The sequence below is a fragment of the Somniosus microcephalus genome, chromosome 22 (assembly GCF_052327205.1).
Source record: "Somniosus microcephalus isolate GS21.2 chromosome 22, FLI_Smic_1.0, whole genome shotgun sequence".
NCBI lineage: Eukaryota > Metazoa > Chordata > Chondrichthyes > Squaliformes > Somniosidae > Somniosus > Somniosus microcephalus.
Genome location: NC_141008.1, coordinates 20,250,800 through 20,267,630, shown reverse-complemented (window position 1 = coordinate 20,267,630; position 16,831 = coordinate 20,250,800). Strand labels below are relative to the sequence as shown.

The following is a 16,831-nucleotide window of genomic DNA, read 5'->3' as shown; positions in this document are numbered from 1 at the left end:
AACTGCACAAACTTTGTCCTACTGGGGACCTCACAGTGCCCTGATGAGTACACTTTGTCCTGTGAGAGTGCAACAGTCCAGAGGAATGTGAAACAGCCAGAAGGGTGTGGCGTCTAGCCTCAACAGGAATATGGAAATATTAACTTATTTATTTTACTGTATTTTTAGTTTAATTTAGCTACTCAATACTATGAGTTGTTTCAAACTTGTGAATTAGGTGCCTTATCTGTAGGCTGGCTTATTTTATGCAATGTCAGTTAGGGTAAATCTGATTTGAAAATGGGCTTGAGCTGGCGGTATCTCTGGGAGAGTTTTTCTAGATGTGTAAGATCACGGTGTAGGACCTCTCTAACTGCCTGCCCATGTTCTGATCTTTAGTACACACCTGGGTGTCCATGGAGTACAGCCACACAGAGTCTACAGGTCCACCAGAAACATTCTGCTATTAGTGGTCACTGCAATATATCAAATGTCCAACAGTTAGGAAGTTCTAAATTCTTACTTAAATTTACTGTCGTGCAATTGCAGTTCTGACGGATGCTTGGAGGTTGTCCTGTTGGTATTGGACTTTGTCCAGTGGTACCCTGTCAGCCTGAACAAAAGATGAGTGAATTCAATGGAAAATGTCTGTCCCAAATAGGGTTTCTTTGTTTGTTTCATTGCCTTTGTTCATAAAATAATAAAGTCAAAACCTATTTGGTGGTTGGAATAGTTTACTTATAATGTTAACATATGTGGGTTGACAGACAGTGGAATAGACAATTCTAATGCGGAACCATTAAGGGAAATATACAGCTAAAGAGGCGAGCATCAGATGTTATTGTTTCACAAGAGGAGGAGAACTGTTATACCCTCAGCCTGTTTGCTTATCTCGAAGAAATATTGGAACATCCAAGATAAGGAAATGGTTGCAACATCAAAGACATCCTGTGGCATAAATTACAGCTATGGTTACGCAGCTTAATTTGGCAAGAGATAAAAACTTCACGGAAGATATTGCATCTGGAAGGTCTACCAAGAGACAAGACTGTTGTTCACCAAACAGTTGCATATCTGTAAGAAGTAAGTTCTAAAGACGGTGTATTAATGCCTTGTGGACTGGTTTTATTGTTTTAAGTATTTTGGTGATTCAGTATCTTGCCATATCATTTAGCTTCTGTCCATTATTTAAGTACTAAATAAATACGACGAAGTAGTTTTGGCCTATATGCAGTGGTCTTTCGGTACGGTATTTACCATCTTTTGGAAGAATGTGATAGGCTTGCCATGAGTTTGAGTAGGAGATGGTATAATTGAGCCAACTGTCGTGTACTGGTGTAAGTCAGTTCTAAATGGTTTAGAATTGACACAAATTTCACCAGAATGGTAAAATGCGAAAAACGATCTAATTTTGTGAGTTTGAGTATTTACATAATTAGTTACAGCTCCAGGGAAATTTTAAAATTTGCCTACATGCAGGTTTGGAGCTGTAACGAATTATGCAATACCCAAGCTCACAATTAAATGGAAATGACAGAATAGAGGGACAAAAATTCTTTCAGTCTTTCCCAAGGACGAAGGGGTGGGGGGGTGAAGAGTGACAGATAAAGACGAAGGGCACAGAGAAATGGGGTTAGATCTTGTGGTTGCACTCTAACCTAAAACCAAGTCAGGTAAACGGCTTCTTTAAAATCAGAATGAATGAATGTGAAAGACAGCCTGTGTAAATTCGCACAGATGGTTCATTTTGTGCAGTGAAGTCAAGATATAATAATGCAGAAGAGCTCTTGTCAGACAATGGGAATGTTTGGAACGTATTTTATGATCCATGGTATATATTTCCTGATCGATGTGTAGTTCCTCATATTTGTATTGCTGTCACAACTAGTTTCAATGCCTTCCAGGTTCCATCTTTTATCTGTTTTAACACAGATTAAGGGGCTCCCTTGGTGATCCTGCAAAGAATCATAAACAGACACTGGGTGTTGATAAAGCTTTAATTATACTGTGCATGCATTTTGCCCATGGAGAAAACACATCCCGAACTATTTTCGCAGAGACACTTCTGTTTAACCATGGTAAACATTATCCTGGGCCATACGTTAACTAGAGCTCAGGGAATGGATGGATGACCTGCTCCCAGACCACTGCCATACTCACAAGAATAAAATGGGTGAGGATGCAGGGATGAATGTCCTTCTGCTGTTCCTCCCTGGCCTCCCCTCAGTGAGCTCCCACCGTGAAACAGATAGGAACAGGAACTTGATGACATGGAGGATCCATCTTGCACCGTACCATCCCATGGCACTGCATGTTGGTGGTGGGACATGCAGTGACACCACATCGACCCCCAAATATTTCCATTCCTTCCATGTCTGCGATGGAGTTAGAGGGTGAATATTTAAACACAAAGAGTCACAATCCTGTCTCAAATCCTTATAATGGCCACCACCTGAATTGGCTCCTTGCATATAACAAGTTCACTTTGACCCACTTAGTCAATGAATCAAATAAACTTCTTTCATGAATTAATGAGGTAATTATGTATTGTTCTTATTAACACTAAGGGGGAAAAATTGGGTATCGCCCATTTTGGGGTGCTAATATCGGCTGGGCGCAAATTTTAGCACCGCGGACCGCGAAATTCATCTCCAGCGCCCCTGGAGGTGATTGGAGCGCCAAATCGAGTGCTACACACCTCTCTTAGGCCGTTAACGTTGGGGAGCGAGACGCTACCTCAGAACGCTACTGAAGCTCAGGCAATGTCAGTTACCTTGTACTCAGACAGACTGGCGTTGTCCAGTTCTTAAAGGGGAGGGTCCATCTTGCTGCACATTCACACCCTGCTCATTGCAGCATTGACATCGGCCTGCAAGCACCTACAAATATTCCTCAACCATTTCTGATGGATACTCAGAGGCCTAGGGAGAGAGCTCGCCACTTTAGCGACCAGGCATTGGATGTGGTTGGCGCTGTGGAACAGCGAAGGGCAGAGCTGTTTCCAGAGACTGGCAGGATCATTGCCCCGCGAGTTTACAAGGGTGTGGAGGGAGGTAGCCCAGCACATTTCATCGAGGAGCCTGGTCCAAAGGACACATACGCAGCGCTGTAACAAGTTCAACGACCTCATTCGAGTGGTCAGGGTGAGTACCTGCTTTTCAAAACCTCTACATCCCGCCATCTCAACCTCACTCCGTGCACAGACGGTGTAAATACCCAAATGCCCAACACTCATCCAACAACTATGGCCATCTCATAAAAGTCACATGCACATCCCACACCTTGCAGACATTAATGGCTATTCAACCATGGTAGGCATTGATGCGCTATCAATTACTCATAAAAGACTGAGAGTTAAGAGAGTAACTAAAGGCTTTTATTAGCAAAGAACAGAGCATGCCTCTCGTGGTTGACTGGGTTCCAAGAAGGCAGGGGGCTGCAGGTCAATCACCTTTATACCTGGGCCTGTGGGTGGAGCCAGCCGAGACATGTTGAGGCATGCATAGGTACAACAGTGTGTAACAACAACAACAACAACAACAACAATAAAAGTGGTTTACCACAGGCACATCTGCCAAACACATGGCTGCACACTCACTCACATGCTGTCCTTTTTCTTGCAGGCCAAATTTTCACGTAACTGCAGAGAGCAACAACAGATGGGAGGAGGACAGGCGGAGCTGCACCCCTCACAGAATTGGAGGAGAGAGTCCACAGACTGATTGCCAGCCATGTAGTCGGTGCTGTGGCTGTTGGAGAGGTCGACCCCCTTAGGGACAGCAACGGTATGTTCATCAGCTTTCTCTCCTCTCTCATACCACTACCCCCCACCAACACCAGCCGTTCACACTTTCAATCTAACTATACTGTCTCCAGTCCTTGCTCCCTTCCTGCATCCCTGCCCTCACTTTAAAGCTACTCTTGTATCCTCCTGCTTTCAGATAGTGAGCCACCAGCTGACCAGCCTGTCCCTCAGCCTGTCCCTCAGCCTCCCAGTGGCAGCGATGCGCCAGACGAGGAGAAAGTCGAAGCCGGAGCCGCACCGCCTGTGTCTCCCGAGGGTGACACTTCCGACACTGGGGCCACGTGTTCACTGGAGAGGAGCAGGGGGTTTGCATCTGATGTGGGTGAAGCTCCGGGACCCAGTGGGCTGCAGCAACGCCATGGGGGAAGGGAAGCTCGAGGGCCATCTCCCCGGAGGGTGAGTACGCGCACAAGTTTTGCTGCACAGGACTCGGATGAGGACCTCGATATAGCAGGAATACTCAGGCTCTGAGCATGCATACGGAGCTCATGGGTGCAATGGCAAGGGTGCCCGACAGCATGGATGCACTGGTTAGGAGCGTGGAGGAGTCCGCTGCCAACACAGCTGTTATCAGTGTGCTAACCCTTGAACCCATCCCTGCCTCGTTGCAGAGGATGGTTGAATTGCAGGGAGACCGTGGGGACCCAGAGCCAATGCCACGTGTAATGGGTCAGATGGCAGGATCTATTGCAGCACAGGTCAAGGCAACGCAACGGCTTAGTGCAGCAATCGAGTCATTGGCTGGTGCCATCCAATATCAGACTGCCCTCATGCAGCCTCAGATTGATGCCACGCAAGCAGGGACTGCTGCCATCCTTGCTGGGTCGCCCACTGTCCACCGGGGATCTGATGGTGCCGCAGCAGGCCAGCAATCTGTGCTCGAGCAGATTGCTCCGGATGCTGAGGTGCTGCCCCGTGGGAGTGGCAGTGTGTCGATCAAGAAGGAAGGTGCTGTCCTCTGTGAGGATGACAGCATTCCTGCTCCCGCCATTGCACTTGCCACAGCCTGTAACACAGCCTGTAACACAGCCAGCCTAGACTGCTGCCGCCCATGCAGAGTTGGTGCAGTCTGCAGCCGGGCCCTCCAGGCCCAGAGCTGGTCGACGGCGTCCTTCAAGGCCACCTGCAGTCTCTGGATCCAGTACTCAGCAGCCTTCCACCAGCCTTGCTGCAGCCACTGGGGCCCCATTACGGAGGAGCAGTAGGGTGGGAGGGGGGGATGTGCCGATCACATTAAAGTGAACTCTGATCATCCAATTAAGACTGAAAGACCTTGCATTTATATAGCGCTTTTCACAACCTCAGGATACATTTTACAGCCAATGAAGTACTTTTGAAGTATAGTCACTGTTGTAATGTAGGGAAATGTGGCAGTCAGTGCACGCACAGCAAGCTCCCACAAACAACAGTGACATAATGACCAGATAATCTGGGTTTTGTTAATGTTGCTTGAGGGATAAAATACTGGCCAGAACAAATAGTGACATGGGATGTTTTTCCTCGACTTGAGCGGGCAGATGGGGTCTCGGTTTTACGTCTCATCCAAAAGGCGGCACCTCCAACAGTGCAGACTCTCTCCGTATCGCACTGAAGCGTCAGCCTGGATTATGTACTCAAGTCCCTGGAGTGGAGCTTGAACCCGCAACCTTCTGACTTCGAGGCGAGAGTGCCACGTGGCATCATACAAAGCCTCACCTTCCGACTGCACATAGTGGGGATTCAGCTGTTGCTCTGTTTAATGTTTTTATTCATGAATTTTAATGAATGGACAATTGTTGGGGCATGCTCCTGAATTCCTGATATGTGCTCCCAGCAGGGGAATCTCCACTCCTTGAGCAGAAATTCATAAAAGTGTATCCCTAGACAGCTATTCCCCAAACTGCCCACACCCGCTTCTATAGCACAGTTCATCTGCCAGATTGTACAAGAACCAACACAACTCAGTAATGACTGTTGGAATCAAGTTTCAAGCAGGTCTGAACTCAAGTATTGAACAACATGCCTGTCCCACCTTTAACGAACAGTATTCCATTTGTTGTTCTGTACGGGATTGGGTTTCAAATGGAGGTATCCAGAAAGCTGGGAGGATTGAGAGAACATTTTTAATCACATTATCTTCAAAAACCATGTGGTCTCTGCCACAAATGTACTCGGAAAGGAGTTACAAAGGTGATCCGTGGGCAGCATGTGACTGACTCTTTTGGAAGATTCAAAGTATAACTAATTGCACTGAAATGTTAAGAGATTTCTCCTGTCCACAATTCCCCATTCTGTAAGTTCTTGATCTGACAGCACGATCATCTGAGAGAGGTGCAGAATGAAACGGGGAATAGAGAAAAAACAGCACGAAGCTAACCCTGAGCTGGTACTCTACAACCCTGGTTAAAACAATGGCATTGGCAAAGGCTAGGAATAGGTTGCTGGCCTTTCGTACTGGTAGGAAAAGGTGGTCCCAGGCCAGGGGTCGGGGGGGGGGGGGGTGGGGGTGCTCTGAAGAGAGTAGAAAATAATGAGGGGAGATTAGAAATAGAAATAGATGAAATAGTTCTCCTAGTGTACCTGACAGTGGTAAGAAGCGTTGACCTTGTCATCATTGGATGCAGATGGTAATGCTTGTAGTGTAATTGTATCTTCATCATTCGACCAAACTTCCCATTCTCCTGTACCAATAAAAGATAAATTGTATAAACTTTTAAAGCCAAATGAGAGGATAAATCAGGTTGAATTTGACTTGTCAAAAACAACAAATTTTCAAAGATTCCTGAATTTAATCTAAAGACGTTCTTATGAAGGGCAATTGGCTCATTATGGACTTTCTCACTGTATGTATATTATATTGTATTAATATACTGTAGCTAATTATCAACTATTGTGCTTAATATTATGATTTATTTGCCAGTAATGATGCAGCTGATTTAATCTGTATGCTAATAGCTGTTACTTTGAAAATAATTTTATGGCATGATACAAGACTATGTTACAAAAACTGCCCACTGATCAGCAGGTGAGAAGACCTGTTAGATTCTGCAGACCCTGAGAGATGGGACCCGGAGCTCTCAGAAGCCATTTTCCATACATTCCCAAAGTCCTGAAGGCCCGTGGTCAGCACCCCTGTGCTGGAGGCACTGCATGATCTGGAGCTTCTCTATTAGGTGGGTTGGTGCAGATGTTCCTAGTGCTGCCAGTTGCTTAAGGCAGCGCTACATCATGTTCAAAGCTTCTCGATGGTGGTGCAATCACCACAGTGAAATTTCCAGGACCTCAAACCCGACACTAAGCTCATGGTCTACAGAGCAGCAGTGATACCTGCCCTCCTGTACGCCTCAGAGACATGGACCATGTACAGCAGGCACCTCAAAGCACTGGAGAGGTACCACCAACGCTGCCTCCGCAAGATCCTGCAAATCTATTGGCAGGATAGGCGCACCAACATCAGTGTTCTTGCTCAGGCCAACATCCCCAGCATCGAAGCTCTGACCACGCTCAATCAGCTCCGATGGACGGGTCACATTGTCCGCATGCCCGATACGAGACTCCCAAAACAAGCGCTCTACTCGGAGCTCCAGCACGGCAAGAGAGCCCCAGGTGGGCAGAGGAAACGCTTCAAGGACACCCTCAAAGCCTCCTTGAAAAAGTGTAACATCCCCACCGACACCTGGGAATCCCTGGCCCAAGACCGCACAAGTGGAGGAGAAGCATCCGGGAAGGCGTCGAACACCTTGAGTCTCTTCGCCGGGAGCAAGTGGAAGCCAAGCGCAGACAGCGCAAGGAGCACACATCAACCCAAGCACCCCACCCACCCGCCCCTTCAACCACCGTCTGCCCCACCTGTGACAGAGACTGTAGGTCCTGCATTGGACTCATCAGTCACCTGCGAGCTCATTTTTAATGTGGAAGCAAGTCATACTTGGTTCCGAGGGACTACCTAAGAGAGAGAAATTTCTATTTTGGACTATTAGGGTAGATATTCGATTTGTCGCCCACAACATGGTACCTGGCCGGAGAATGGCTGCAAAAATCACAGTGTGCTACCTAAGATTATCCATCTGTTAAAACAGATGATTGGAAAATCTTCCCCTCCGTGCTCGCAGTGGATCAGGTATCACACCACGGGTGAGGGCTTAGGTATTTGCCCCTCATTTCTAACCTCTTAAGCACAGTCCCTTCTTTGAATCCCAGGTCCGACACCGTGCTGGCCAGGGAATAGTGGTACAAGTGCAGAGCGCCGGGCAGGAATGCAAAGTGTGTAGGGAATGCCAGGAAGTACTTCTTCACACAAAAGGTAGTGGAAACCTGGAGTTCTCACACCAAGAGGCTAGGCCAACTGAAAATTTCAAAACTGAGATTGATAGGTTTCTGTGAAGCAAGGGTATTAAGGGTTACGGAACCAAGGCGGGTAGATGGAGGTCAGATACAGGTCAGCCATGATCTCATTGAATGGCGGTACAGACTCGAGGGGCTGAATGGCCTACTCCTGCTCCTATGTTCCCGAGACTGAAATAAAATCCAACTTCCCATTAGGCTAGTGCTTTATGTGCCACAGGCGTTAGCGGAATAGCCAGGGCATGCATGTACCTGATCATTTTAAATCCCAATTCCACAGACATAACTGTTGTGTATTTTTAAAGATGGTTTTGATACTTATAGTCACAGCGTTTTAATAATGTTTTAAAAGCAGGTTCTCCATTTTTGCTTTGGTATGAAAAGATTCTAAATACCCACATTGCTCTCCAAAGCGGTTTGCTCAATGCTTGCACAGACCTATCCCTGTCCCCTTCCCCTCTCCCACCACATCAACCGACCCATCCTAAGTTCCTTACCATCCTCGCCATCGGTTGATTCTGTGGCTCTGCATTTGTTGCTTATTTGAACAGCAGTAGATAGGCAGATTGGCCAAATATAGTCATTAAATGTCACAGGCTTATTCAGCCTACACAAGGCAATATCGTCTGCTCCACTGAGATTGTCTGGGTATTTAATGCTCCTTATCTGACGTTTTACTTCAAATGGTTGAACAACATCCAGTGATTTCTTCCCAAGGATAATGGTCCAAAGATTGCTGTTCCTAAAAAAAGAACAGAACATTACCCACAGCTCACCTTATTAGAGCATGGAATACTTTACCAGAAGTGGGTACTGAGGCAGAGACTCTAACATCATCAGATATCAACCATGTCTCATTGGTAGTACTCTCGCCTCTGAGTCAGGTTGTGTCTTCAAGTCCCACTCCAGAAACTTGAGCATAAAGTCTAGGCTGACACTCCTGTGCTGTATTGAGGGTGTGCCGCACTGTCGGAGGTGCCGTCTTAAAGCTGAGGCCCAGTCTGCCAGCTCGAGTGGATGTAAAAGATCTCATGGCACTACTTTGAAGAAAAGCAGGGGAGTTCTCCCCGATGTCCCGGCCAATATTTATCCCTCAATCAACACCTAATAGCAGATTATCTGGTCATTATCACATTACTTTTGCTGTGTGCAAATTGGCTGCAGCATTTCCTACACTACAGCAGTGACTGCACTTCAAAAAGTACTTAATTGGCTGTAAAGTGGTATGGGACGTCCTGAGGTCATGAAAGGTGCTGTATAAATGCAAGTCTTTTTTTTATTTAAAAGGGAATTGGATAAGTACTTGTAAAAGACGACTATCAAATGATATGAGGCAAGGGCAGAGAAATGGGATTAGAGGAGGTAGCTCCAGTTGAGGGGCTAGCCCCTAGCACAGGCACGATGGGCTGAATGGCCTGTTTTGTGCTATAAATTCAATGATTCTATATTTTTTTTACAAAGATACAGTGCAGTGACAAATCTTGTTGAAATTTATAATGGCCCAGAAATTCGGGTCTCCACGGGTGAGTATGCACGGGGTACTCACCCGTAAGCCCAATGGAAGTGCCGGTTTCCTGCATGCACTGCGCATGCGCGAGAAACCGGCACTTCCGTTCCCCTGAAAGAAGGGGTTCAGAGGTCGAACGCGTGCGCAGGAGAGGCTGCGCGTGCGCATCGAACTTACGTTTTTTTTGCAGGTTTTCCAGGGAGGGTAAGTCTCCAGAAGTTAGACATGTAAAAAGCAGTCGCAAGGCCTGCTTTTTACAAGGTAAGTGGTGAATTAATTAAAATCAAAACATTTTTTCCACAGGTTTATTATTTTTAAATACTTTAAAGAAAGGTAAGTTTATTCTTAGCCCTGTTAGAAAATGTAATTAATTTTTTCAAAAATTTAAATTATTGTTTAAAATAGTTATTTCATGTAATTTATAGTTTATTTTTAAAATGTGATAGTTTTTTAAAAATGTATTTGAAGTTTTAGTGATGTTTTGGGACTTGTAGTATTTATAGGTTTGACAGCTCTTCCTGTCAAACTTATGAATGAAGCATTCCCTACTACCATTGGCTCTCCATGGCCCACGTGATCCCAGGGGACGCATCGAACTAACTGCGCCCCTGGATTACGCAAGCACTGCACGCCGGCAGTTGGAGCAGGCCCAGGATCGGAATCCCACGCGGGTCCACAGCACAACGGCCGGCGCGCTAGGTAAGTGCAGGTCGGGGGCTTACACCCGCGGGAAGCTCCCGCCCCGAATTTCTGGACCCATATAATTTGTGAAGTGTCAGCATGATAACAATGACAGGCAGCATCTGGTGGGTCTCCTCGTCCCTTAACAAAAAAAAATAAGGTTTGCCAGTCTTTTTATTTTCATGAAGTTAGTGTATGTTTCTAAAAGTGTCCAAGGTAAAAGCCATCCAGCAATCGCCACACAATGCTGTGCTGACTGATGAAGGTTAGGATGCAGGTTAGTCCCTGTAGTCCCTGGCCTTGACCGAGCATTTGAGAGGATGGACTGAACTACCCCAAAGACAGACAGCTTGGCATGAGCCATAGGTCAACTAGGGACCTAAAAGGACCAAATAATAGTTGTGGTGGTCGGGTGGCTGTAGGGGTTGGGACAATTGTTTTGGGCCTATCAGGGATGAATTGGCAAATTGTGCTGAAGCGGGGCAGGTAACAAAAGACTGGTGCATATTTTCCTCTTTAACACTTAAAACGTGACATTGGCGGAGTGCAAATCGGGCGAGGAGGTTCACACACTCATAAGGAGCCCACCTGATTTTCTGCCCATTTAAATCAATCAGGCAGGTGGCGTTACAGGAGTGCGATCCTCTCCGCCCAGTTTTCCTACACGCGCTCCACCCATCTGATGCTTTCCACCCAAGCGCAGGAGGAAAATCTGACCCTTGCTTCCCAGCAACCTGCTTTTGTTGGCGCTATAGTTCTCCGCAACATTGTCCTCACCCTTTCAGGTATGCGGGCCAGAGAATGGCTTTACTGCCTTTACCTTGTGTTGACACAGCTCTTGGCCGTCAGCGCCCATCTCTCTGAGATCAGAACCGCTTCACAAACATGAGTATCTTGGAGCTGTAGACTGGCCTGCCAGTGCCATGACATGGACTTGTTACCACAGTCTGGTTTAAATGAAAGGAAAAAAATAAAACCTATTAGTAGCATGTGCAAGCTTCCCTTAACGACTTAAGCTTTTCACTCGGAGGGTCATTAGAACGCCGAATGCTGTACCACAAGATACTACCGAGGCAGAGACTATAACATCAGTCGAAAGGGAATTGGTTAAGTATTTGAAAAGAGTAATAGAAAAAATGACAAAGGTAACTTACCACAGTTTACCTCATCGCTTCCATCCAGGCAGTCGTCGAAACCATCACAGTATCCGTTTGCTTTGTCCACACAATAGCCTGTGCCACATTTGACCGTGCTGTGTGTGCACTCTACAACTGAATGAACAGAAAATTAATTGCAGACTTGAAACCACAGGCTTGTCATTAATTTTCTAACTGGAGTGACTTGTTGGACTGAAGAGTTGATGCCTAATAATCAATCCCCATTGGCGTCGCACAGGGAGTCAAGATCAAGTCTAGCCTTCAGCTGAAGTGGAATTGGGGTGGATTTGACCAGGATGTACAGATGTCATTCAGTCTCTATTTCAAAGTCATAAATTTTGTCCTCATTTGTAGATAATACTTTTGATAACTGGGAATATCCTCGGAGCCCCTCCCACTCCGCCACCATAACTTTGATGGATGTGCGGCATAAACCTCACTTACGTACGCCAACGGGGTTCCCGTCGCACCTCAGCAGAGTTACGGTGGAGGAGTGGTAGCGGTTGTAACTCTCCCGTGAAGCTGATTTTCAGCAAAAGGCCAGTTCTTCGGAAATTAATCCAAGGTGGCCGACTGGATGGGAAAAGAAGAACAGTTAAAGTAACGAGAGTAGGATAAAAAGGGAAGATAAGAAGGCAGGAAATATTTTTATTTAAAACTAGTCAATCTCCTGTGGCAAATGGGGAGTCAAGACCAGGTCTAGTCTTCAAATGAAGCGAGATTAGAGGGCAGGGGATAATTGGACCAAGGCACCTAGGCATTATTTAATTCCCATTTGAAATTTGTACATTCTGTTCTGGTTTAATATTATTTAAAGTTAAATAGAAAAACTTACGACAATTTGGGAAGTAGAAAAGTAGAGTTAGTTGGAGCACAGGAGTTTCTTTACAGTATTGGATGAGGAACTGGGAGATGCAAAACTGAGGTGCTACAGCGCCACTGATGGCAGGAGGGGGTAATTACAGAGTGACATGTTTACATAGCCAATGTCCATTATAAATGTGGAGGTAGGAATTTATAGTGGTGCATGCCATAAGAATTTTGATATGTTATAGATAACGGAAGATTAATCCGTTTACTAATAGGGTGAGCTGGGCTTGGGGGATCTGGAGTGTTGGTGTGTCAACACAGTATACCATGGACTGGTGGATGTCCTGTCACATTTGAAAGTTCCTAAGTACATTATGTATAGGACGTACCAGTTGAAGATGCTTCTCCACAAGTGGAAAGGAAGAACAATTTGCGGGTGAATCAACCTAGGCCATTTCTATAGCCTAAGCTATGTTGGAAAAGCTGGATCAGAGTTTACTTTTAAAACTGGGGTATAGTGGTGCCTAGAGTGATTCAGGAGTTGCCCTACATAAATCAACTTGGTTAAAGAAACTGCCTGCTTTTCCCTCTGGCAAAAAGCTTGTTTTCAGGCGGAGCTGGATTGATAAAGCAGGGAAAATGAATGCCAATTTCCCTACCTCAAAATAGGCCCATTAAATTTTTCCACCCACCCCACCACTAGCCAAGATATCGGTTGCCCGCCCTTTGCATTTAAAATATGGCGAAGGGGCAGGGCTTGCGTTACCAGCTGATTTCCTTGTGCTGGCAACCCATAGCAAGACAGTCCTGGAATGGCGAATCACTGACATCAGAGAGGGGAAGGAGACCTTGTCCCAGCCACCTCTCTCTCTCCTTTGCCCACCTAACAATGGCAGGGCTGTTGAGGGAACGGTCAGAGCCATTTTGACAAAATTCTGTATTATATCTTCAGGAGATTTCTGCCCCCTTTGACTGTAGCTTCTCCTCTTGTTCTTTGTGGCAGCGAATGCCCCATTGCCACACCACTCGATTAACCTCAGCTGGAGTAAGGAGCTCCCTCTGAGATCCCACTTGGAGCCTGCATCCCATACACGATTGACCCCAACCCAAGAAAATGGATCAGGGTCACGGTGGGGTCGGGCTGGCCACTAGGGGTCCCACCTGACCCACCTCTGGCGGCGATACAACATTGGATGAACATCCAGCTGCAGCAGCCGACGTGAGGATGACATAATACCTCAGAGAGTTATTACTAACACGCTTGAAAGACATCAAGGACTGACACAGTGCTCAATTCCTATTAACTGCACCTGCAACACTGCAGTTAACACCAGTGTTAAGGTTCAATAACAGCAATGACAGTGATATCACTTCAAAATGTGATTATACTTAACAAAAACCAATAGAATCTAAATCATCACAAGCACAATAATTGAGCTGAATCTCACGGGCCGATGGTAACCCTTCCCGCCTGACAGAAACCAGGTGGGCAGACAGTTCTAACTTACCTGCCCTGATCCCGCTGCCTAGGTTGCGATCTTATGAGCAGGAGAGAGGGGCACCCACCAGAAGGCAGCAGGATCCTTCTTTAAATATGGAGATCGGGTTCCGAAGATGGCATCGGGCCCTGATTGCAATTTTCATTGGAGGCCTGGGCCAGGGAGCAGTTGTTGCGTCCCCACTAGGCAAACCTGGCAGCAAGAGGAGCTGGGACCGGGAGAAACCCAGCAAGCTAAGCCGATTTTATATTTTTAGTTTCCTTCTGGGCCAGTTAAGGTGGGCCCTTTAGTGTTACGATATCGCAGCGTTAGCTGGTTCAGCTCAACATGGTATGATAGTAAGATTCAGTTTCCATGATTATAGTATGTTCTTAAGTTCAAGATAGTACTGGTTATGCCTTCAATGCTTTGCCTCTGAAGTAACCCAATTACTATTATACTTTAGTTTTGTAGGTTAGGATATGTATAATGTAGCACCAATGTACAAGGTGGAGATAATGAGTTAATCCATACCCTGAGTTAAACGATATATGGGTCTGTATATTGCATTTACCCAGCTAGGCTTTAAAAACATGATTAAGTGACTTCGAATGCTGAGAAATTAAACTGCAGAGCAACTCGTGGGAAGATTAGGGAGGATGTCTGTTCGGCCAGGTGAGGCAACACATACAAGATAACATACCTAAGAATTCGTTTGTTTGTAAACTCACAGCAGGGTTCCATTACATCAAAGTATGGTGGGACTAATCAGGATGTGCTTGCTTTGCAGAAGTAACCCGAGACAAGGTCACAATCTGTGCTTTGCAGAAATTGAACGAGGACTGTTATCTTAAGAAAACATGTAACGAGCAAACCACCTAGCCAGAGACAAACGGACGGTTGTAAAGCAATAAATTAAGATGAGGCCGCAGTCACAGAAGGTGACGGGACCAACTGATAACAGAACTGTGAGTTTGTAGGCGGCAGGAAGGATTAAATGTCACGGTTTATAATTGCCATTTAGCTATAACTCTGTATATGCTGATAAGCTTTGCACCCGCCCCTAGGGCAGGGGTTTGATTTTTGTATAATTGTGAACGTTGCTAGGATATCGGTGGAGTCGGATTCAGACAGCGATCTGAAAGGTTCTCCCCAGGCCTGAATAAACCGTTGTGACTTCAATTAGTTGGTCTGTCTTTCTTACAACAAGCCGGTGACGTCGACCTTGTATATCACTTGGTACGCACTTTGGGGGTTTACTTCACCTCTAATGTTTTTTTTAGCAGCTCCCACAAATCTGCACATGTTGGCCATTCACTGCAAATTGCTTCCACCCATTTCTGTTCTACAAGGAGTCATCAATCAAACCTTACTTTCCATTGGAATAAAAGTTGAGGGTTAGATATGAGCTAACCGTCATTAAATTCTCTGTAACGGAAATACTTAAACCACGCGGATTGAATTTACTTGCGTGGCGCACATTATCAAGTAAGGTGATTCAGTCTTTCTAGGTAAGTGGACAGCTTCTGAACAGAATCTGAAATAGCTTCCAATTTGGTTGCAGAAGATCCTGGCCATTCTGCGTCTAATTTCTCAGAAGCATAAGCTTGCTTTACACTGAGTTCATCATGTTGAGCTTAGCTCACATTACTTTGTAACTTCATTTATCAAATTTCCAATTTGCTTAGGTGCCACAGACTGCTGGAGGTCATTTTCTGTTATTAATTCATTAAGAGTTTTCTTTTCCTCCATGAGATTCTGATTTAACTCTTCATGCACGGCCTCTTTCACATCCAAGATGCTGGAGTTCCCCCGTTAACTAGATGGATTCTCTGAGCTGCTTCCCCCAACTTCAGATCTCTCACTTTGTATCTTTTGTTCCGATTTGCTTGAACTGGACTCATAGCAGTTTATTCTGTGCCTGTGTAGTCCAACTCCTTGGGCTTTTTTGCCTTAATTCCCCGCTGTTACTTTCCTCAGCCTGACTGTGCTTATATCTTAGCATGTCATTATCTTTCTTGTACTGGTTCATTGCTTCTTGTTTTTTTCTAATTCTTGCTTCCTTTGTTCGCTAAATGTGTTGACACCTTCCATATCTATGCCATCTTTCCCGCAACTCCATCTTTGAATCTCTCCAATCGGGTTTCTGCCCCGACACAGCACTGAAATGACCCTAACCAAAGTGACAAATGATATCCTCTGTGACTGTAACCATAGTGCATTATCCCATCTCTCCTCTTCGACCTGATTAACAACACCATCTTCCTCTAACACCTTTCTTTTATTGTCCAGTTCACTAGGACTGCCCTCACTTGGTTTTACTCTTACCTGGAAATAGTCTAGCTACTCATAGCAGAGTATTTCCAGCAATGGCTTCTCTTCCCGTCCCTGAACCATTGCCTCTCAAGTCCCCCAAGGATCTATCCTTGGCCTGTCCTCTTCGTCATCTATATGCTGCCCCTTGGCGACATCATCCGCGTACATGGGGCCAGCTTCCAAATACTTGCTGACGACACCCAGCTCTACCTCTCCACCGTTTCTCTCGACCCCGCCACTGCCTCTGTGTTGTCAGACTGTTCGATCGATATCCAGTGTTCGATGAGCCACAATTTCCTCCAGCTAAGTAGTAGTCAGACCGAAGCCATCATCTTTGGCCCCCACCACAAACTCTACCCTTGCCATTGATTCTATCCCCTTTCCTGGCCATTGTCTCAGGCTGCAGTGTTCTATTAGATCCTGAGCTGGGCTCCCAACCACAATCCTCTCCCTCAATAAGATGGCCCACTTCCACCTCCCTGACATTGTCCACCTCTGCCCATAACTCAGCCCATCTTTTGCCTTTGTCACCTCCAGACTTGACTATTCCAATGCTCTCCTGGGTGGCCTCCTGTTCTCCTTAAACTGCATCTCATCCAAGACTCTGCTGCCATATCCTATACCGAACCCACCCCCCACCCCCTCCCCCCACCGTCCTTGCTGGCCTACATTAGGTCCTGGTGTCCCAACTCCTCAAATTTAAAATACTCATCCTCACGTTTAAATCCCTTCATGGTCTGACTCCTCCCTGTCTCTGTAACCACTTGCAGCTCTA

General features: G+C 46.0%; 1 protein-coding gene across 1 annotated transcript in view; it reads right to left on the bottom strand.

Annotated features, from left to right (window-relative positions):
• Window positions 1–704: 704 nt before the first annotated feature.
• LOC147102087 (transmembrane protease serine 11B-like) overlaps window positions 705–16,831 on the bottom strand; it is a 53,231-nt gene continuing 37,104 nt past the window's right edge. Inside the window, exons 6-10 of the mRNA XM_085965068.1 lie at window positions 11,450–11,566; window positions 11,116–11,242; window positions 8,605–8,849; window positions 6,344–6,444; window positions 705–1,934 (exon numbers count right to left, since the gene is read on the bottom strand). Coding sequence (XP_085821194.1) covers window positions 1,770–1,934; window positions 6,344–6,444; window positions 8,605–8,849; window positions 11,116–11,242; window positions 11,450–11,566 — 755 coding nt within the window. The 3' untranslated portion in view covers window positions 705–1,769. The remainder of the gene's footprint in view (window positions 1,935–6,343; window positions 6,445–8,604; window positions 8,850–11,115; window positions 11,243–11,449; window positions 11,567–16,831) is intronic.